Source organism: Myripristis murdjan, chromosome 24 (assembly GCF_902150065.1).
Source record: "Myripristis murdjan chromosome 24, fMyrMur1.1, whole genome shotgun sequence".
In the NCBI taxonomy this organism is placed as follows: Eukaryota; Metazoa; Chordata; class Actinopteri; order Holocentriformes; family Holocentridae; genus Myripristis; species Myripristis murdjan.
In genome coordinates, this window is record NC_044003.1 from 12,114,881 (window position 1) to 12,137,523 (window position 22,643).

The window sequence follows — 22,643 nt, forward strand, 5'->3', positions numbered from 1 at the left end:
TGGTCATCTGTGATTTGTGCGGGGATCCATGCTGTGATCATTCTGCATTTGCCTCAGCCGCTGGACACTCGACACAGTCATGTGTCATGCATGACATGCCGTTGAGTCCTCGGGGAGAAGGAGGAGGGCTGTGAGAATAGCTGCATGTAGTTAGCATCAGCTGAAGAGAGCGAGAGAGAGAGAGAGAGAGGGGGCGGGGAGAAATAGAGGGAGAGTGCTTCTGTGTGCATGATAGAGAGCGAGCATCCTTATTTGCCTTGGGGAGAGTGTGTGGATGTGTGCGCCTGTGCCTTTTTTGTACGTTTTGTGCGCGTTGCGTAATAGAGACAGTTTCCACACCACAGCAAAGCCGTCACACAGACGGAGGAGGAGATGCAAGGTTAGGTGCCTCTGTTATTTTATATCCTGCTTGTAACCTTGAATTTAGCATTTTTACTGTGCTATTTTCTCAATGCCAGATGATATACTGCATTGTAGTGACAAGTCGAATAAATCTGCAGCTTGTTGTGGCTTAGCTCCCTATAATATTAATGGTCAGTGTCTTTGCTGAAGGTCTCATGCCGGTTGTGCTGTGTTTTCTGCTCTAGCTCACTGTGGCTGGGCGGCAGGGAAATTTTCTGTCTGATTTATTGCTTTGCTGAATCTAAATGCTCAGGGAAAGAATTTTTTTTTTTTTTTGCTTTTGACCGGTCTATTTTGATCATTTACCTGTAAATACTCCATGACGTATTTCTGGTTGTCCTGTGACTGCAGGAGTTAGAGAGCAGTGTGGATGGATGGACTGATGACCTCACTTCCTTGTTCCTGCTGAGGGACTCCTTGGGGGGCGTGGTCAGTGCCGATGACATCACCGTCTTACAGGAGCGCCTCCAGCTGCTGCACCGTCAGTGGGAGGAGGTCTGCCACCAGGTAGATATACACACACACACACACACACATGCATATTTTAACATTTACATCCGTGTGATGTATTAGGTGAAAAGATAATGTTCGAAAAACCCAGTGGTAACTGATTTCCATTTTTCTGTGAAAATTTCTTTGTCTATTTTCTTATTTTATTACTCCTCTTTGCTTGGAGAGTGTTCCCTCACTATCTTGGATACAAAGTGCATTTAGCTGCCTTCGGTATTACACAGTGACCCGAGACATTTAGAGGGGCTGAAAAATAAACAGAGCGAGCGGATCTCTGCTAAACAATGTTGGTCAGTTAGTCTTTCACAAAGCAACTCCAAGCTGAAGATAGACAGAATTAACAGCTGTGACACATTAGACAGAAGGAGTTGAGCAGGCATATCTGTGGCTAACTGAGCATATCTATCAGTAAACCTTGAGGCGACACAGGGCACACAGTGTTATTGTGGGAGACATATAATGAGGGACTGTTTAGTTAACTTTGAGAGGGGATAGGAAGCAATAAGGACGACTCTGGCGTACTCTGATTGCTGCTTGAGTGTTTTTGTGATTGAGCTTTTCTTGACTTGTTTTTTGCGTATACTGTGTACTTGACACTCTTCTGTTTATCTTCTGCCAATCCTGCTCCCCCTCTCACCTTTTCCCCCCATGCTAAACTCCATCTGTCCTCTGATTTTACTCATGCCTCATCCTCCTCCTTACTTTCTCCCCATCACTCTTTTCTTGTGCTCCACTGTTACTTCTGCTGTTTGCATCCTCTCTCGACTCGTTTCTCTTCTTCTTGCTCTGTATCCCAATAAATCCCTCTCTCCATTCGACTGTTTCCCGTTTCCCAGCTTTCCCTGCGCAGGCAGCAGGTCAGTGAGAAGCTGAATGAGTGGGCCGTGTTCAATGAGAAAAACAAGGAGCTGTGCGAGTGGCTCACCCAGATGGAGAGCAAAGTCTCTCAGAATGGAGACATCAGCATCGAGGAGATGATTGAAAAGCTGCGCAAGGTGATTTCAGCACCCAATCTCTGCAGTAAATATACCTGAAATAGACAATAAATACACTTGAGACAGAGGCACAAACAAAACAGCACAAACATGTGCATGCAAGCAGGTTCACAAAGAGAAAAAGCAGGGCTGTGTTGCTCAAGTCTGGTCTTCAGTCCAGATTTGTATGGTGTTGGAGTTATTTCACTTATTTTGACTCAGGCTTTTCTTTATGTGCACTAACTGGTTGATTTACTTATGTATTATCTGCACAGCATCACCACAGTAACACAAAAATAACAATTGTTAAGCATTATATTCTCCGTCACCACATCAGAAAATTTTCCAACACAGCAATGATACCCTAAAGGGCGTTTTTTACTGTATTTCTGACAACACCAGCATTAGAGCACCCGTAATTATGATAACACTATTATAGCTCATATGCAGTGGTTACCAACACATAATGGTTAGCATAGTAGTGGCTGTCCTTGATTTATAAGAATAAATGTTATAGTTGAAGCCTGTCTGTGATTAAATTACCCGCAGTTTAAAATAGTATCATTTAAATACAATTGTATCATCATGAAATGATAATACTCTTGGCCTGAACTGGGGGACCATACACACACACACATACACACACACACACACACATGTCCCTGTCCCTATCTCAACCTGCTTGGTGTCTCCCCCCAGGACTACCAGGAGGAGATCAGTGTTGCTCAGGAAAACAAACATCAGCTGCAGGTGATGGGTGAACGCCTGGCCAGGGCCAGCCAAGACAGCAAGGCTGCTGAGATCCAGCACAAACTCAGCAAGGTCAGCGAGCGCTGGCAACACCTGCTGGACCTCATCGCTGCCAGGTAGGTGCAAGATTACACTCCAGCTTTCTAGACCAGGCATAGAGTGGATGGTGAAGAGGAGGAGGCATCGGGAGCAAGAAATTATGCTTGATGGCAAAGTGTGTGTGTGTGAGTGTGTGTGTGTGTGTGTGTGTGTGTGTGTGTGTGTGTGTGTGTGTGTGCAGGTCCTGTGAAGGAGGATGAAAAATGGATTCAGGCAAGTTTGTAACAGTGAGGAATGAGTGAGAAAGATGTCAGATGTTGTTTGTATAGCACATTCCTTGAAAATATTTTACCCCAAATGCTTTACACCTAGGATTAAAACAGTTCAGCGCTATAAAAAAAAAAAGCCAGCAACAAGATAACCAATATCATGAAGTGATACAAAAACAGAAGAGGTGACGTTTAAAAAAACATCAAAAAACTATATGCATATAAAATGGTATAGCTACAACATACAAAAAACAGCCATAAAAAAGATATTTCATGTTTTCTCTTAAATCCATATCATTCTTTAATTAAAGAACAAACAAAAGACAAGCTTACATACACCCTTTAGTTACATGTTGTGGGCAGATAAAGATTTCCACCAATGAAAACTCACCTTGAAAACTTCTATAACTGATGAAAATTGAGATGTCATGTCTCAGTGACTGTACATGGTGAGAAGTCATGACTATGTAAAGTTACCGGATGGAAAGTGCAAGGTAACTTCCTCTGCGGTTTATCTCTTCCACAGTGCATCACTCCTCCTAGTGGAGGAAGGATTAAAAGGTTGAGGGCATGCCTTGGCATGCCTGTGTTTGTTACCATGGTTTCCCTCATGACTTCCTAACACACAGGGGAACTTATTTTCCCACAACGCTGCTGAGGCATTTCCTGAGTTCCTGGCTGGTGTCAGTGGGTTTCCATCTTGTGGAGCGCAAAAAAAGCAGAGAGGGGTGCAAGCTCTTATTCTGCTCAGACCCTCCTCCTTTGTCTCTTTCTCACTTCTTGCTGCTCTGGCCCCATTTCTGAACAGGGTTTGGGTCGGTGCTGTTTTCGTTGGGTTCATAACGTACACTACAACTGTCATTTCTCTATCAGTAATGTAGGATTCATTCTCAATACTTTGATTCAAAATGTTTTGTTTGTTTTTTTCTGGTTTTTGGATTTCAAAAAGTGTCCACGTCCTGAATGGAGAGTGCTATAAGTGAGCTGGCCCAAACTGCCTCTCACTGTGCTCCCCCTTCTTGCTGCCTTCCGGCTGTTGCCCTCTGAGAATGAGCTAGAGGAGGGGAGGAGGACAGTCGCTGACCTCATACTGACAGCTGCGGTCTCTTGTTCCCTTATATCCGTCCGTTACTGAAAAACAACAAGCAGACACCATTTGTCACAGTTACAAAGTGAAGAAAGCATCAGAGTTTAGCATTACTTTTAACATTTTCTAATTGTGGAGGAATCGGTGGTCAGTCTGGATATTTTGTTTTTTATCAATGAGGAGCTGACTGTCTGCTCTTCCCCTGCAAATACATTTTATTGGAAAACTTGGAAAACTGCTGCATACTGTCCGTGTATATTCTCATGCATGGAGCTTCTTCAAGTGTTGGCTGCTGTTCAGCTCGCTCCCTCCATGCACATTTGCTGAGTGACTCTCCAGCCGCGGGCCAGCTCTGTGGCACATGCCTCTGACTGTAAGTCCTCTTTTAGAAACAGCAGCACTTGTCACTCTCAGGCACTCACATTCTGCCACACACAAACACACACAGTCACACACATATACACACGGCTGTTTGGGGTTCTCTCTTTTTTTTTTTTTTTTTTTAACCTTTCAGAGCAGCAGTTGATAAGCCACACACCAGCCCCCCCTCCTCTCTGCACAGACGGTGCTTAGAGAAAGTCCCATTTGGGGCACTCAGACGAAAGAGAAGGGTGTTTGGATCAAACTACTAACACTTCCTGACGTTCACGTTGACTTTGTGAATTCCTCACCCCCATGGTTGTGGATTTAGGGACGGATAATATGGCAGGATGCCAAAGCGAGGATTCAGATCTGCCGGAATGCGACTGCGATGTCAACAGGCAGGATGATGCTGAGAATTTATGCTTGAAATGTTTTTTTTTTGTTTTGTTTTCTTTATTTTTTTCTTAAAGATTGTAACCATTGGAGCAGAGTTGTTTCATGCAGTTTAGCTAGATACTATTGTGCTTTGTGTCTTAATTGTATAATGCAGTGCAGTATAACACCAGTTCATTTTAATGATTGAGTAAGGGCACATGGCTAATACAGTATTTGTGGTGATTTATGCCAACTGGTGCAGGAGTCAGATCTTTATCATTTAATTCTGTATTGAAACATTTTTGACTTATATCATGTACCAGACCTTGTTTAACTTATGTTTGGAAATTAGGCTATTCTGTTTTGACATGCTTGGAATACTAGATCGGTGGCTTTTGCCACAAAGGGCAATAGAATGGATGCCAGGATGTTTACACAATAGCAGGAATGTATTTGGAAGTCAGTGTTGCACTCTTTTCTGAATGACATTTTCTCTAATGATTATGTAGCACTTCTTTATTGTACTACAAGTTAATTAGAATCCACATCACACAAGGCACATACAGTAAGCTTACATATTCCAAGTCATGGTATTCTGATGCCAGGTCCATATTTAGAGCACAGTTCAGTGTAATTAATACAGCTACAGTTTGGCGCCACTGTGTTGTGCAGCATCAGGCCCTGAACCAGTGCAGTGGTGTGGTGTACTGTATGCATGTCATACACTACATACATAGCATACATTGGCCTTAGTTAGTGCATGCAGTGTAGAATGGTCCCTGCCTTCATTCTACATCGGTGCTATATTGGTGGTCCAACGAGTTCCTCCGATGAGACAGTGAGGTTTACATTGCTTTGAAGGGTGAGGCATTAAATGCTTGGCTGGGTAATAAGTGATGTAATAAGTGCTTCAAGGCTAAATAATTTTTAAAAAGTGTAATTTTATGTATTGCAATTGCAAAGTTTTGGAAGTATCAGGGCTCCCCAGGTCCAAAATGTTCCCAGTTGTTGTGTAGGGCTCAAACAATTTTTCAACACCTACCACCAAACTCTAGTCTAAACAAAACCCTAACCCTTGGCCTCTCTAACCTAAGAATATCTGTCCCGATCTGAGGTAATAAGCCTCAGGCTCATATTACTCTACTGCTTTGTTTAGCAAAATATGGCATCACTCGCTCTTATTTTGCATCCAGTGTCAATTACAGATATATGGATAGAACCAAACCATACTTTCCTTAGGGCCAAGTACTGGAAATGATTTGTTTATCTGTTCCATCAACTCAATTTCAGAATCAGATCTAAAAACAAATTTTGTTCAGTAACTTTGTCTCTATCAGCTTTTTTTTTTTGCTGCAATATTGTGTTCCATTTTATTTATGGTATTTGCATCTAAATAGGACCAACCCATGCTTAATATATTTTTTAGCAAAACAAAATAAAAAAAAAAACAAAAAACAAAAACAAAAAACTTTTAAAAAATCAAAGTAAAAAGTGTCATTGTAAAAATGCAACTTTGAGATTTTCAGTACATTTCAACACCTTTTAATGAGTTAACACTAGTATCTTTGTCAAAAATGACTACAGTGTTGATAAGTGTAATTTTTTATGCCAGGTCCTATTTACAGTATTTTTTATGGTACGTTTTGTGTTATCCTGACTGTGAAAGGTGTTAGCATCCGTCAACAACTTTGGGAATGGGAACAGCGTTAATTCACAAAATGTATCCTTTTCCAGAGGCAACAATCTGTGTTAGGGTGGTGAAATATTTGGTTTGTTTTTAAGCTGGGTGTAGCAGGACTAGATTTTAGTCACAGTTATTACATGTGTTGACTCTGCTGTCCTCTCTGAACCCGTTGCTCTTTCTCTGACAGGGTGAAGAAGTTGAGGGAGACCCTGGTGGCGGTGCAGCAGTTGGACAAGAACATGAGCAGCCTGCGCTCCTGGCTGGCTCACATTGAGACGGAGCTGTCCAGGCCCATCGTCTACGACACCTGTGACGACCAGGAGATTCAGAGGAAACTCAACCAGCAGCAGGCAGGTGTTGCTGTGCACGAATACGAGGCAGAAAACTAAAGTGGTTGCTTTACACACCTTAATGGTCACACCACATATCTCCATTTTAGAACTGAGAAAGGCATTCAAACAATGCTAGGTTACTTGCTGAAGGGGCTCATAGAGTGGACAAGCTAGTGAAATGAATAAATAAATGAATAAATAAATAAAAATAAAGTACTTGCCGTCTGTCAGTTGTGAGCTGCTGTTAATGGCAAGAAGTACATTAAAAATAAATAAAAACAGAAAAAAACATTGTATTCATGACAGTAAACATTGGGAAAACCTGGGACAGAGGGTTTAGTGTAAAATAATAATTTTTATCTGTAATCTCATAATGAGCTACATGCTTTGGCTGTAGCTTTATCAGCCTTTGTTATTTGCCCTGGGTCTTGGCTGTGCAGTTACAGCCAGAAATATTGGCCACATAAACACGTTCATTTGTTCACCTTTAAAATCCAGCAGCATTTGACTGGTGTCTGGTGATAACTTCCCATCTTGCATGCACATGCACCTTCAGAGACACAAACATCCACACATATGTCTGTGTGTACATACATAGGAAATGAAAATAGTAAAGGGTGCTGGAGCATGAGTAACAACATGAGTCAGACTGAGTTGGTGGAAAAAAACAAGTGAGTGACACTTAAACACACTAAATATTAGGAAAGCACAGTGTGACTTTGGCATGTGTCTCTGCCTGTTTTATTTAAGCTAGATTAAGTGTCTGTATCTCTGCTGCCAACATTCAGGTCTATATCAGGACTTGGTTTAAGACCCCAGTGACCTCCTTCCTCAATAGCCGGAGCTCCCCACTCATGTATTCAGTTTCTGGGGTTTCCTTTGCTGTTACTGCAGTGTTTTTTTCCTTGACAAACATATTTTTTTCCTTGACACCTTTGTCCCCTGTGTTCTCCCATTCTTTGTCATGTTTTGCCTCCTCTGTGCCATTTTAATATCATCAAAGAGAAGTTGAGATTTTTTTTTTTTTTTTTTTTTTTTTGTATTGATTGTATTGATTTACAGCACAGAGAACTATTCCTTTGTGGCCTCAGCCAGGAACTGTTACAGTTTGCAAATAATACACGACCTGATTGTACTTCATCTATTTTCATTGCATCGTTTTAATTTCAGCTGAGGGTGCATTTTGACTTTTATCAGGGGTTGTTTTTAGGGCTCTTTTCATTCTTTCTGTTCAAGACCAACACACACAGATTGACTGGGAAAGGGAAATTAGATGCAACTTTGTGACATAAAGCAAAGGGGGGTGATGGAAAATGTGGTCAATTTGGGTAAAGACAAAATGCTACACATAAGTCATAACTGCTCGACAAATGTAGTAATAATTCTTAATCAATTGCAGGACCTGCAGAGGGACATAGAGAAACACAGCACAGGCGTGGCATCTGTGTTGAACCTGTGTGAAGTCCTGCTGCACGACTGTGATGCCTGTTCCACAGAGACGGAGTGTGACTCCATTCAACAGGCCACCAGGGGGCTGGACAGACGCTGGAGGAACATCTGCGCCATGTCCATGGAGAGGAGGCTCAAGTCAGTGCCTCCTGGATAAATATTGCACACTACACTCTATGTACACATGCATACATGACTGTCTGAGACCACGTACCGGTGGCCTGAGCTGGACACACGTTCTTTTATGTGCTGTCCATTCTTTTAGTTCAAAATTTTTGCACTACTGCAATACTTTCTCTTAAATTTTTCATCGATGAGGTTTTACTTGATGAAATAACTGAACATGAAAATGAAGGCATACATACATGTGTATTTTCTTTTTTTTGGGCATGACATTATTTCCCTCACGTCTGAACTGTGTGTTTCTGTGCAGGATTGAGGAGACGTGGCGGTTATGGCAGAAGTTCCTGGACGATTACTCCAGGTTTGAGGAGTGGCTCAAGACCTCGGAGAGGACGGCAGCAGTGCCTAACTCATCTGGAGTCCTCTACACTGTCGCCAAGGAGGAGCTGAAAAAGTTTGAGGTGTGTTTATTTTAGATTCATCATCGGAAATAAGAGCAGTATATTTATCTTGTTTTAAATGTAATAGTGTTTTGATATATATACCTGCCTTTATGTTTTTAAAATTTTGAATCTTTCCTATTGTAGCCATTTAAATTTTGTGAGATAAACAAAATTAAACTGAACTGAGAGAGGTAAGCAGACACAAGGTCACTAGAAGGTGGTGGAGAGAGAGAGGAGAGTATCATGTAACTGAAACTCGTCTGTGCTGGCTTGCTCAGCTGCACTTGCTGCAGTCCATCACTGTGCACGTGCACATTCCTGCCAGCCGACTGGGTGGCCCCGGCCACTGGCTTCAGCCTGCATGTGCTTGACTAAGCAAAAGATTCAGTATGGAGGGATGAGTTTTCAGGATATTTTAGGACTTTGGCTTCCACATATTCTGCCTATTAATTTCTTAGGGTTGATGGCCATTTCTTGCACTTCTTGTTCCTGACCATGTTTCTGATTACAGCATATATCTGACCGCTGATGTTTAGATCAAACCGACAGAAAATAGATTTGGTCTTCAGCTGCCAGGCCATCACCAGTCTTTATTTAGTGTGTGTATTTTTTGTGTGTGCATATATATAAAAAAACAACTTTTTAAGGGTTAGTGTTAGGATTAAAAATCTAATCAAGGCTTTGCCCTGAAAGTTAATTTGTCAGATCATCTATCATGGACTCTTTCAGTTGACTGTGATTCAAGAGTCAGGTCAAGCAGTTTTTTTTTTTTTTGTTTGTTTGTTTTTTTAATATGTTTAACAATTAATTAGAAGTTTTCTGAGTTTCATTTAACCAGAAATACCTGGTTGCTGTCCCATTATTACATCTCATTATTCCAAATAAGCCACACAGCATTTCAAAAATGCTAACAATTAAAAACTTTATGCAGCTATTGTATGCCCTTTATACAGGCTTTTATATCTACAGTGTATGTCTGCTTTTTTCACAGCTGCATCTGTTTGTTGTCGTGTTTGTGTTTTGCAGGCATTCCAGCGTCAGGTGCAGGAGTGTCTGACTCAGCTGGAGCTGATCAACAAGCAGTACCGCCGCCTGGCCCGGGAGAACCGCACCGACTCCTCCTGCCGCCTCCGAGAAATGGTGCATGATGGGAACAGGCGTTGGGACAACCTGCAGAAGAGGGTGGCCTCCATCCTACGCAGACTCAAGGTACACTGCCTGGGGTGATCTGTTTTATCATTTGCTTAACACCTGTGAAAGCTGAAAGAAATAACTGTGAAATCATGGTGTGTGAAGAACACACTGCACCAGGATATTGCCACACCATTAGCTCCCAAATCCTTTAATTCCTGTATTCCTTCTTGCCAAAGGCAGTATTAATAAGTAATATCCATAACCGATTTCCTCCATTTATGTTTAAATTCATGACAAAGTAAGCTGGTTAAGTTAAGAAGATAAATAAAGAGGCATTTAAGGCAATTAAGCGTGGTTGTTGGTCTCCTGCCATTCGTGCAGCACTTCATCAGCCAGAGGGAGGAGTTTGAGACGGCCCGGGACAGCATCCTGGTGTGGCTCACTGAGATGGACCTGCAGCTCACCAACATCGAGCACTTCTCTGAGTGTGACGTCCAGGCCAAGATAAAACAGCTCAGGGTAAGAGTGTGTGATAAGTCAAGATTCACTATTCAACCCTGACATAGCAAACTGCACTGAATTTGTTTTGAGAAATTAGACCTTTAAGATACAGAAGTACATACAACATAGCAGTAAATACTTAAAAACAAATTAATAATGTTTACCATAATTCAATACAGTACCACATTTTACCTCATTAATTTCAATATCACTATCAATAATTATCAATAGTCTGTTCTCTTCTGGTCTGTTCTATTCTACTTTATGGCAGTCTAGTCTGTTCAGTTTTGGTCTGATCCCTTCTATTCTACTCTGCTTTATTCTATTCTAGAGATGAGATAAGATGAAACTTTAATGATTTCTAGCATGAAATGGGGTTGTTGCAGTCACAAAATTAAAAACATGCAAGAGGAAAAAATAAATGATGTAATCATACAAATCTACTCCAAATTGGGTGATATGAACAAATTTCTTATTCGTCTTTGCTCCACTCTGATCGCTGCATTTTGTGTGTGTGTGTGTGTGTGTGTGTGTGTGTGTGTGTGTTCAGGCATTCCAGCAGGAGATCTGTCTGAACACAGGGAAGATCGAGCTGGTGTTCAGGCAGGGCGAGGCTCTGATCGAGAAGAGCGAGCCTCTGGATGCCGCCGTCATCGAGGAGGAGCTGGAGGAGCTGCAGAGATACTGCCAGGAGGTGTTCGGGCGAGTCGACAGATACTACAAGAAGCTCACACGCCTGCCTGTGAGTCAAGAGCTCTGTTTAGATTTACGGTCCATGTGCACACGTACATTCATACATATACAGTTTGTACATGCTAAAGAATATTTCCATGTATCCAAAAACTAAAACATTCATGTTTTGCTTGTGATGTACAGCAAAATGCCCATATACTAACTATAATAAATAAAACATGCATGCCAGATGTTTGTGAAAAGTCCAGTGGCTCTAATTCCCTGCTAAAATAGTTTTTTCTACATGTTAGAATCATTTCTTGACAAATATTTGGCAAATTCCTACAACCGTAGATTAACCCCACCCCTCATAGTTTCATGGACAGATTTGCACAGCTGTCAGTGAGAGGTAGGAAGTGGCCAGTCATGAGGCATGGATTCCCAGTCCGTGTGTTTCCTTGTAATTGAGCCCCAGTGCCAGGAGGACAGAAAACTGCCTGCTGAGACGCTGTGTTCACTTTCCCCCTGTGAACAGCTGACTCAGTGCACTTAAAACACTGTGTAAACACATTACATCGCTCACACTGCTGCCCCCTGCACCACCTGTGACAGGAATGGTGAAAACATATGCCCGGCACAGCTTCACACACACAACTGACAGAAGACAGAGTGCACACATGTGTTATATATCACGCTAACAGTCAATGTAGTGCTATACACACACACACACTCACCCCAAAGCACCTCACACAATGTTCTGTAACACTGGTGACACTTCTGCTACTTTAACTGGTTTGACTTTCTTAGCATCTGTAGGAAGGATTTTTACAGTGATGTGTATCTAACCTTTTTTTTCCTCTCTTTTTGTTCTTTTTTATTTCCTTCTGTTTTTTTCAACTATCTTTATCTGTCCTCTTCATTTCTTCATACTGCTTTCTCCTGCTTGCATTATTCTTGTTGTTTCTTCCTTCCTCCCATTCATGCTTCCTTCCTGCCTTCCTTTCTTTCTTCCTCATTGTCTCCCTCTATCCTTCCTTGCTTTCTTCCTTACTTTCTTCTATCTTCCTCTTCCCCCTTGATCTTTTTTTGGGTTTCCCTTCCTTCCCTGCTTGCCGTTCTTCTCCCTCTCCCCCCAGCTGGCTGATGATGAGTTGGATGGCTCGGACAGGGAGCTGGACATGGAGGAGGGCAGTGATCTCTCTGAGCTCCAGTGGGGCGACTCCTCGCTGCCCCGGACCTCCAGCCGCACGGCCTCGGGTACGGCCACCCTCATCCGGGCTGACCGCTCGGGACGGGACACCCCAGCCAGCGTGGACTCCATCCCGTTGGAGTGGGACCACGACTACGACCTGAGCAGAGACCTGGAGAGCGCGGGGGGCCGGGGCCTGGGGTCAGAGAGTAGCCGAGAGCAAGAGCAGGAGGATGAGTATCTGAGGACGGCTGCCACGGTGCTGTCAGGTTAGTCTGCACTCACTGACCGTGTGGTGGATGGAGGTTAAGTCAGCATTACAACACCGCAGTGCATTGAAAAGGTTGATTGCTTGTGGAAATGGTGTCTAGAAGGTGTTTTGAATGAGATGGAAACAAGTTAAGCATGTTGAAGAATGGTGCTGGGTGTGTGAGGAAACACTGAAGAACTGTAATGTATTATCGCGGCATCTGTCATCTGTGTATTTTGTGCTTTTGTCGGGATTAATTCAAAATGGAGAAATAAAGATTGAGGTTTTAGGGGAGGCAGTTTAAAGTAGAGAAGGAAATCCATCATGAATGACAGATTAAAACATGCATGCTCTTTGAAAAGGCCTTTTGTTGGTTTTTCATTATGTGAGTTAAAAAAAAATACACATAACATGATGCAAAAGAAATACTACGTTTTTCACTTCTTATTTCACATCTCACTTATGGAAAATTGAGAAAACAAATTGGCCACTCTCACAAACACTCTGTCACTAGAAAAAGATGAATTACAAACCAGTAGACTGACAAGTTTTGGACACAACCACACGCAGATTTCCATATTGCATTACATTTAGGTTTAGCTGTGGATGCCATCTTGAAAAATAGGCCTGTGATTTTCCTTTTGGATTTTGGACAATCTGTTCAATCTGTTCATTCAGAAAAAAAGTGAAGAAACTTTGGGCAGGGATACTTCAGACTGAAATTGATGCTGAGATGCAAAGATATGTCTAAATAATGAACATAAACAAAATACACAAAATAAACACCTGGAACATCCTGATCACACAACAAAATAAATGCTTAAAGACCAAATGACAGTTTAGATATCACATAGAATCACGCCCACATTGTAAGCAGTGTGCTGTATGTTTCTCCTCCTAGATGTAGTTATCCCAGAGAGCCCCGAGGCCTATATAAAACTGACTGAGAGCACACTGAGATCGTCCTCTGGTAGGCAACAGCGCCCCCCTGGTGCCTCACCATGTGAATGCACCAAAGCATCACTACTTCTGACTGAAGCATGCTAATAAGGAAACCCATAGCATGACTTGGCACAGCATGCGACCTGCGCAATCTAAAATGCACTAAAGCTCTGCACTAAGCATCACTCAAACTGCATGTACCACCATCAAGCAAAGATCACCCGCGCATTAGCATGCAAACATGACACCATTGAATGCAGAGGACCACTTTAGTGAGTTCCAATCTTAACCACTGCATCACCATAACTTTTTTGTTGTTATCATTCATTACACATTTAATACCTCTAATTTACTAAACTCGTTTGTTTCTCACCATGGCATGCCATCGTTTTGCCCATTCCACTAATGCATGCCATCATATACCGGTCCATTCCAACAGCATGCCAGACACAACTTGGTGTGGTGTTCTTTCTCCTAATTTCTCAACCAATGCTGTGACCTGCAGGCGAGCCAGGCCAGCTGGAGGCCCACCTGAGGCAGCTGGACCAGGCTCTGGAATCAGGACGCTACCGCCTCCAGCAGAGAGAGGCCACTGCCAACACCTCCAGCCCTGAAGTGGACTCCACTTACATGGGCTATGTGAGTCTGCTTCACTCTCATAGTCAACCCCTCACTTCACGTCCTCATGTGCTGTTGTGTATAGCTCCTGTGCGATAAAACTCTTTTTCCAAATTGTCTGGTCTTTATAAATGGAGAAAAAATACTTTATTTTATAGATTTATAGCCATGCTTTTTTTTGGAAGCATAACAGTGTTTTTCTCAAATGCTTCAGAGTGTACACTGAGGTATTTATCTAATCTATTACAAGTCAAGGCCGTCCAAAGCCGGACTTGCAGGCCAAACGTGGCCCATAGCCAAACAGTGAGCGAGAACTGTTGTGCATTTGATCCATCTTAATTCATTTTAATAAGATAAGAAGCTTATCTGACAGAAATGCTCATTACAAAGAATGGGTCATGTTACCAAGGTTTGTGAGCACCCATAACTTGTTGAAATGATTTACATCATAAGTAACAGAGATCTACAAGCTATTGTTGCAATAAACTAAATGTAGAATCAATATTGCTGTAATCATGTTCAGTGTTCATGTGTTCAGTGTTGCATCTCTTGGATATCAATAATCACTTCACAATCACAAACGCTGTTGTGTGGTGCATTTTCAAAAATTTGTGTATTTTTTCATGCAACTGTGTTTTGTTTTTTTTTTGTTTTTTTTAAATTCATTCTTGCCTGTCAAAAAGCATATACACACACATTTGAAAAGTGTTACCTAAATCCATTCAAATGATTTTCTTCTTCTAGATGCGCCTGATGGGCGAGTGTCGGGGCAACATAGATGCCGTGAAGAGAGCCGAGGGAGAGCTGACTGAGGAGGAGGAAGACATGCCAGGACTCACCAACCCGATCAGCACAGACACTCAGAGTGCAGGTCAGTCTTTCACACACACACACACACACACACCCACACACACACAAACCGGTAGTACAGATGACAGCTGAACAAAAAACATAACCAACATAAGGTTAGCAATTACTTTTTTGTGCAAATATCTGTTTTAGTTGTCAATAGTCAGTCTCATGTTCTTAAAAAAAAAAAAAAAAAAAAGTTTTTTTCTTGCTTGCAGTTAACAACATTTAAAGCCGGGGGGGGGGGGGGGGGGATTTGTGTGCATGGTCAAAAGGAAAAAGCTGTCTCAAAGTAAAATACCATCTTAGATGCTTGTTACGCTCAGCTGTGTTGCGTCACTCAGCTGTCAGCTGGTTGTTGTCCTTCAGGTGTGATCGAGCGCTGGGAGCTGATCCAGGCTCAGTCTCTTAGTGAGAAGCACCGGCACAAGCAGAACCTGCAGCAGTGGCAGCAGCTGATCTCAGACCTGCAGACCATGAGGGCCTGGCTGGGCCAGTCCGAGGCTGAGCTCACCCAGCTCCGAGGGCTGGACCTCAGCACTGACATACACACCATCCAGCAGAGAATCAAGAAGCTCAAGGTATGTGTGTGTGTGTGTGTGTGTGTGTGTGTATCTCCATTAGTTTTGCCAACAAAATTGTATTTTCCACAAATAATTTGTCCAGCAGAAAATTATAATAGAGAATCAATGAAAGGCTTTCTACTTGATTTGTATAGCAGGAACTCAGAGCATCAGAATATTTTGTTGAAGAAGCTTTTTGAAAACAGCTTTCCATGTGATAACAAACCAATTCTTTTGAATTTGGAGAAACCAGTCGTCAGTATTTAATCATTTATTTAGTTTATGTGGGCATGTGTGTATTTTGTGCAGATTTGTCTTTCTCTTGGAGTGTATCTTCTGAACCCGTATATACAGCTTGTCCACAGTAATTTAACACCAATGGCCTTGCTTGCTGACCAACCACATGTGCAGTGCACTCACGTGTTTTTCCCTGCACCTTCCTACACAAACACACACTTCACCAACACACACACACACACACACACACACACACCAGCGGAATGGCTATGGTACACAAGCACAAAATGTGAGTGATCTATAAATAAACCATCCTCAACCTGCAGGGCTCTACTAACCTACATCTTTTCTGTACCGACATCTTTCACTCCTCTGCACTCTGTCAACACCCAGTTTATTTATAGCTGCTGTTAAGTAGTAGCACCATCATGTCTGGCAAGGTTTATGTGTCAGCAGTGTAATGTCATTGCATCTTGACAGTACAGTTTGCTGTTGTGCATATTTCACATATAAGTCATATTATCACCCCAATTAAGAGGCACATTTTAATAGTTGATTGGAGCTTGAATAGATGTACTCAATAATAAAACACAACACTCTTATTTAAAGGAAGAGCCACAAATATACACAGCTTTTAAACATCAGAGCAGCAACAAAAAAAATCCAAAACACATAAAAGAAATGCTCAACACAGGCATGCTCGCAGTCTGTTTGCCATGATAGACGATGTCTTGCCGAACATACTATAGACACTGAATACTTCCTTGTTGACTCTTTTCCCCAGGAGCTGCAGAAGGGTATGGACGCCCACAAGTCCGAGGTCCTGTCCATTAACCTGAGCAGCGCTGATTTCCTCCAATCAGAGCCCGACTCTGAGGAGGCCTGGGAGCTGAGGGACAGGCTGAAGGAGATGAACTCCCGCTGGGATCGGCTTGGTGCCTCATTAGAGGACTGGAGGGAGGAGCTACAGAGGGCGCTGATGCAGTGCCAGGTAGCAGAGACACACACACACACACACACACACACACACGTGTACAGTGTACAGAATAATAGGAATGGCTCTTAAGCGTTTTGTTGTACCACATTTTGCACATTTCCTGTCTTGAGACGTCCCTGTGCCTATGTCTTCTCCTCCAGCTACATCTCTGCTTTATCACTTTAATTTTAACTTATATCGATTTCCTGATCATGAAAACATATTCAACACTCTGTCTCTATCTCAGTTAGTAGCAGGCAAACTAACAGGAATGAAAACAGAAGAGACAAATGATGGAGATATTAAAAATGTATTGTGGCTTTCACCCGAATTCACCCTCTGTCTACCTGCAGACATCATAAACATATGCTTACTTTTTTTGCACACATGAATGGATATTAATGATGTGCATATGTAAACTTACAGTATGTTACAGTTTGCATGAGTTCTTTATCCAAATGGTAAAGATCCATTCCTCTGCAGTCACATGTTGGCCTGTGGTTGAGTCATGCCACAATGTTCTCTTTTGTTTGTCTCTCACATACTGTGTTTCTCAGCTTTCCTGCTGCCTATATAGGAAAAGGAAAAAACACTAAACAGAGCAGACAGTCCACTCTTACAAATATATTTAAAAAAAAAAACTTAGCTCATATTTATTCATCCCTCTTTGCCCACAGGAGTTTCATGAGATGAGCCACGGGCTGCTGCTATGGCTGGAGAACATCGACCGCCGAAGGAACGAAGTGGTGCCCATTCCTCCCAACCTGGATCGTGAAACATTACGAGCTCACCACAGAACACTCACAGTACGTCCGTCTTAGGCTAGATTTGGGTACAATGGACTAGGGGTTAATCAATTTTTAAAATTTATTAATGGTCTTACAGCTTTTCATATTCATCATCACTAGTAAACAAAAACTGGACCATCAGTGGTCCAGTAAATTGATGGATAGGAACAACTAAAGAGTGACTAAAGACTTGTTAGAGCATATGCAGTTATATGTTTCTTGGGACAAAATGTTACATAATGGTTTAACGTTGATCTGTTTGGAGGTTGCTGATATGAAACAAAGTGAGGAAAGAAAAAGAAATGTCGGGAACACATGTAGTTGAACCTCTTGTCTCCCCTCTTAACCTGCAGCAAATCAAGCGTGAGCTGTTGGACTCCCAGCAGAAGGTGTCATCCCTTCAGGATCTGTCCGCCCAGCTGCTCGTCCACACCAAGGCTCAGAGCGTCCTGCTGCAGCCCCAGGCTTCAGAGCACACCGAGACCCTCACCCAGGCCCAGGGCAGTGAGTGCCTGGAGGCCCAGGAGAAGGTGCATGTGATCTGGAACAGGCTGAGGCTGCTGCTGAGGGAGGTCAGCGCTGACCTGCAGGGCCTGGAGAGCAGGCTGGAGACCATGGACACACAGCAGGTGAGGCAATACTGACTGCAGGAAGGGATGTTTTCACCTGCATCACATTCCTCTTAACTTGAGCAGCCTTCCCATAATTTATCGTTCCTTTCATTTTGCAGGAACCCCTGCGTGTGCCTTCAGTTAACACAGCAGACATCTCTGGATCAGCCGGTCCTGTGTCAGAGGTGACCGTCCAGAGTCGCAAACGACTGGTAATGTATTCTCATTTAATTTCCAGCAGGGGGTGCTAGTCTATATAGAGCTGTGTAAGAGATACCATGTAACAGCACAGATTTCCTCTACCAGATTAGTGATGTTAACCATCAACTTGCAGATACTGCATATTCTCTGCTCTTTTTCACAAATGCACGTGGATGTCTTAGTGCTTTAGAGAGCCCCACTCCACCCCTTTGTTTTTATGGTCAGTACCAGGATCTCCTATTTTTTTTCTTGTAAGTTGCTTGACGCTGCCCTGCCAACATGTAAACCAACAAGTATGCACCCCCTTCCCCCTTTCCCTTCCCCTTTTGAGATATTTTTGCTGCCCACACCATGTTGATCTGTGTAGCCAAAAATGCACAAGAAAAACTGGCTTTTCGATTCTCTACAATGTTAAGCTACAGAAGAACAATTTTCTAATTATGACTTAATTGATAGATCTCATTTATTTTGTCAACACAGTAATTTGCTGCTATGATTGTGAAATAATAGTGCAAGTTATTTCACTTGATCAGTTTCTTGTAACTTTCTAGGAGTTAGGCTTGAGAAGCCAGATTTCTTGGTTCTCAAAATCAATCACCGTCATTGATTATGTTGCTGCTCTTTGGTTGTTAATGTTCTCTCTCTAGCAATGTTTTGGCTCTCTTTATGTTATTTGTTTGTTTTTCTCTCATCTGAAGCTTGGTCTTTATTTGCCTTGGACTGAAACATTCTTTCTTTCTTTTACCCCTCCCTGCTCATTACGTGGTACAGCCCCGGGGCAAAAGTAGTCAGGCCCACCCAGGACACCCTGAGAGCGGCCCACGCCACAGGTACCTCTCTCCTGGAATCTAGAAAGTTGGGAGGATGATGGAACCAAAGCCACGCCCATCTATAACTTCAAATTATATCAGCACAAACCATGAAAAGCAGTGCTCTTGAAAACTAGCGCAGTCGTCCTTTCTTCCAGCTGCAACTGAGCAAATGTCAATCAACTAATCACAAATCATGTCGACGCTTGGTAAAACATTTGAGCTCATGACATGCAGTGATTGCACAGGGTGATTCTACCCGAATTGATTGTTTTTACTACTTCTTCAAATTAGAGAAATTTCCTGATGCAAACCTGTAACCCTGTGTTCCATGATCCTCCCTTATTCTAGAAGCCACGTTACCAGCTGTTCAGTGAGTGGGGAATCGCCTACATCAGGCCTCTCCCTTTCTCCTTTAAATGTTTTATTTCTGTGCTTTTGCTTTACCCTGCTACTCTTCTGAATGGCACCATGATATGTCTTGTCATACTTTTTGCCTCAGCCTTTCCAAAGCAACCTTGTACTATAGCTCCTCGACCACTAGATGGCATTACCTGAGTCCCAGTATTGTTCCTACTCCTCCCTCCAAGTCCTCTTTCTTTTTCTCCTACATATTTCCTGCCTATCTTTCATTCTCTTATAGTTAAAAAAGCAGGTTTTTATGCATTTGTGCCTCTGGTCTTTCTTTCCACCTAAACTCCTACTGTCACTCCTCTTTCCTTTTCAGACCTTTTAACTTACCCACCTCTGATTCTCCATTATTTCCAAACCAACTGTGTGCCATTAGTCAGTAATGGCACACAGGCCCTGTGAACCTAGTCTTGCCATGACTGGTGCAGCAGAAATAAAGTGGGTTTGTGTTCACCTTGCATCCTTCCTATCTGAAATAGTGAGCACTACAATCTCCATATTACCAACTAATGGCCTGCAGAAATTGAAATTTTAGAAAAAACAGCAGGGTTGCCATAGAGATGAAAGGTTTCCAGCCCCAAAAAATGGACCACCTGAAGGAGACACACACGCACACACACGTGGCACCATGTTGCTGGTGCTTGGTCACACTAGCTGTACTGATGATGAAGGACTAGTGAAGATGAGTTAGAGTAGAAACACAGCGCTCCTCCCCTCACCTCTTGGCTCCAGCACCGGAAACCTCCGGAGGCGCTTCTGGCGTTTCTCCTGCTGCTGCTCGGGGCGAGTTGTGACATTGAACTCTCACACACTTGGCTCTAAAGCCGGAGCATTTTCTCCACTGAGACATAGCCTGCTATCTAGGAATGCTCTTGGTTGGTTGTCAGTTACACAAGCATCTTTGTGCTTGTGTGCTATGCGTATATTTGCGATTGTGCGTTATAGTGTCTCTATCGTGTTTAACTTTCTTTTCATCTCCACTACACTGGATCTGGGTGTATTTGCTGTGTTTTTATATTCTACCTTTCCTTACTGTTGACCTTTTTTTTTTTTTTTTTTTTTGCCTGACCTGGGTTAAATAGTATTTGCATAAGATGTGCTTATTGAAATCTCTCTGTAGTAACAAAATCACATTGGTTACCACATCAAGACATTATAAATTGGACCATAATGTTTGTCTGTCACAGAAAATGTCTTCCAAATTTACTTTCTTATGCTTTCCTGTGAGTGAACACAACGTCCTGTCACTCATAGTTGGCAAACCACACCCATATTGTACCTAAGTGGACAACAGCAAACCCTGAAAAGTATTTAATCACGGTCAGATGAAGGCTCTATATCTCCAAAATTTCAACTTTTCAAGAGCTTTGCAAATACTAGTAAGCCCGGGTCGGTTGTCTGCTGTGTGTAACTCTGGTTTCTGTCTCCCTGCAGACTGAGCAGATCAGCAGGCGGCGCTGGCTCCGCTTCCTCCCATTCTGACCTCCCAGTCAGTCTGTCCTCCTCGACCTCGTCATCCTCCTCCATGAAGGGCCAGTCCTTCCTACTGCGGGTCCTCCGGGCCGCGCTCCCCGTCCAGCTGCTCCTCCTGCTCCTCATCGGTCTGGCCTGCCTGGTGCCCATGAGCGAGGAGGACTACAGCTGCCACCACGCCAACAACTTCGCCCGCTCCTTCCATCCCATGCTGCGTTACACCAACGGACCTCCACCCATATGAGGACCAGCTCAATAGCTATCTACCGCTTTGCCAAGGACTCCACTGACTTGTATGAATGTCTCCTTTTCACCTGTGCCCTATAGCAACAGACTTTTTCCCTGTTGGGAAGCAATGCGCATATGAAGTGAAGTAGAGGTGATCAAGTGATCAAGACTTTTCCCTACTAACACTGGAGACTCATCCTCTGAATCACCTCAGCTCTTTGAACCCACTTCCAGTCTCCAGGATTAATGGACCTTCATCCAGGATTCACCCCTTGAATCCAAATAATTCACGTTGTTTTAATCCTTTTTAACTTAAATGTGTATATTTTTTTTTTCAAAGTTTCTGAGGAAACTTGTGAAATCAATGAAAAACAAAGCACTATTTATATACTGTATGTCAGGAGCCAAAGTCGACTGTGCTGTTTGTCCATGCAATTCAGTGCTGCTACTATTTATTTTGTGTTCAATCAGTTCTTAGATTGTTAGTCTCAATGAAGCTAAAGCTCCACCTAGAGTGTGGGATATTATTATACCTGTAAATCGTAGACTAGGAAAACACTGCAGTTTGAGTAGCAATCATCAATCATCACAGTCTGAGATCTGAGGAGTTTTGTTCCAAAATGAATGTCCACCATTTGAAAAAAGCATCACTTCCGCTGACAAAATGACTGAAGAGCACAGAATCTAAGCTAAATTATGGGACTTTATGAAGGATAATAGGTAATAATATATAGATAATGAACACTGAATTTCGGGTAATGACTGACAGTTTCCAAATGGCTGCATATAATTTTGGAAATGAACTCTTAATATGATGGTAGAGCTAAAATTTAAATCTATAGCACTGACATGAGCACTGTTGAAGGTACTGCACTGAAGCCGTCCAGCCAAGATGGCCGACTTCTTACCCCAAAAGCCAAGGCTTGTATTCCTGTTTTTACTTTCAGTATTTAAGTATTTAATCAACTTGGGAAAACGCAGAGGACAAAACGATGTGAGCTCACTTGTGAAGACATTCGAGTGATTTGTACATTGACGTTGAAATGCCTTTGAATACGGGCAGTTTATTTTTTTTATTATCTTTTTTTTGTGTTTGAGCATGCACTTGAAAGTCCCTTGCTTTTAAGAAAGCCAAACAATCACTGGTAGTGTTGAAGTAGACGGCTGTGACAGAAAGTAGTGTGCTTTGTAATAACGGCGATAATTATTCCAACGTGATGGAGACATCAGAATCACTGCATTGTTATAACAGCATCTGTAAAAAATATAATATAAAAATGGTTATTTATGTATGTACAGTTTGCTAATGCTGACTTCATGAAGAATACTCTCTTTGCATATAATAAAACATCAAACATAAATCCTTTTCTTCTTCGGCTTTATTTTGAAAC

The 22,643-nt window shown here is 42.4% G+C and overlaps 1 protein-coding gene across 6 annotated transcripts in view; it reads left to right on the top strand.

The window, feature by feature from the left end:
• The window catches only part of syne1a (spectrin repeat containing, nuclear envelope 1a), a 168,153-nt gene extending 145,535 nt beyond the window's left edge, over positions 1-22,618 (top strand). For 3 of the 6 annotated variants that reach the window (XM_030047379.1, XM_030047383.1, XM_030047384.1), the window contains 20 exons: positions 754-909; positions 1,749-1,907; positions 2,586-2,752; positions 6,641-6,803; positions 8,185-8,372; positions 8,668-8,818; positions 9,827-10,009; positions 10,316-10,453; positions 10,986-11,177; positions 12,244-12,565; positions 13,448-13,516; positions 13,994-14,127; positions 14,851-14,977; positions 15,325-15,536; positions 16,540-16,746; positions 17,409-17,537; positions 17,873-18,148; positions 18,250-18,342; positions 19,103-19,161; positions 20,986-22,618. In XM_030047379.1, coding sequence (XP_029903239.1) covers positions 754-909; positions 1,749-1,907; positions 2,586-2,752; positions 6,641-6,803; positions 8,185-8,372; positions 8,668-8,818; positions 9,827-10,009; positions 10,316-10,453; positions 10,986-11,177; positions 12,244-12,565; positions 13,448-13,516; positions 13,994-14,127; positions 14,851-14,977; positions 15,325-15,536; positions 16,540-16,746; positions 17,409-17,537; positions 17,873-18,148; positions 18,250-18,342; positions 19,103-19,161; positions 20,986-21,268 — 3,408 coding nt within the window. In that variant the 3' untranslated portion in view covers positions 21,269-22,618. The remainder of the gene's footprint in view (positions 1-753; positions 910-1,748; positions 1,908-2,585; positions 2,753-6,640; positions 6,804-8,184; positions 8,373-8,667; positions 8,819-9,826; positions 10,010-10,315; positions 10,454-10,985; positions 11,178-12,243; positions 12,566-13,447; positions 13,517-13,993; positions 14,128-14,850; positions 14,978-15,324; positions 15,537-16,539; positions 16,747-17,408; positions 17,538-17,872; positions 18,149-18,249; positions 18,343-19,102; positions 19,162-20,985) is intronic. The other 3 variants (XM_030047381.1, XM_030047382.1, XM_030047380.1) reach the window with 2 other exon arrangements.
• Positions 22,619-22,643: the final 25 nt, after the last annotated feature.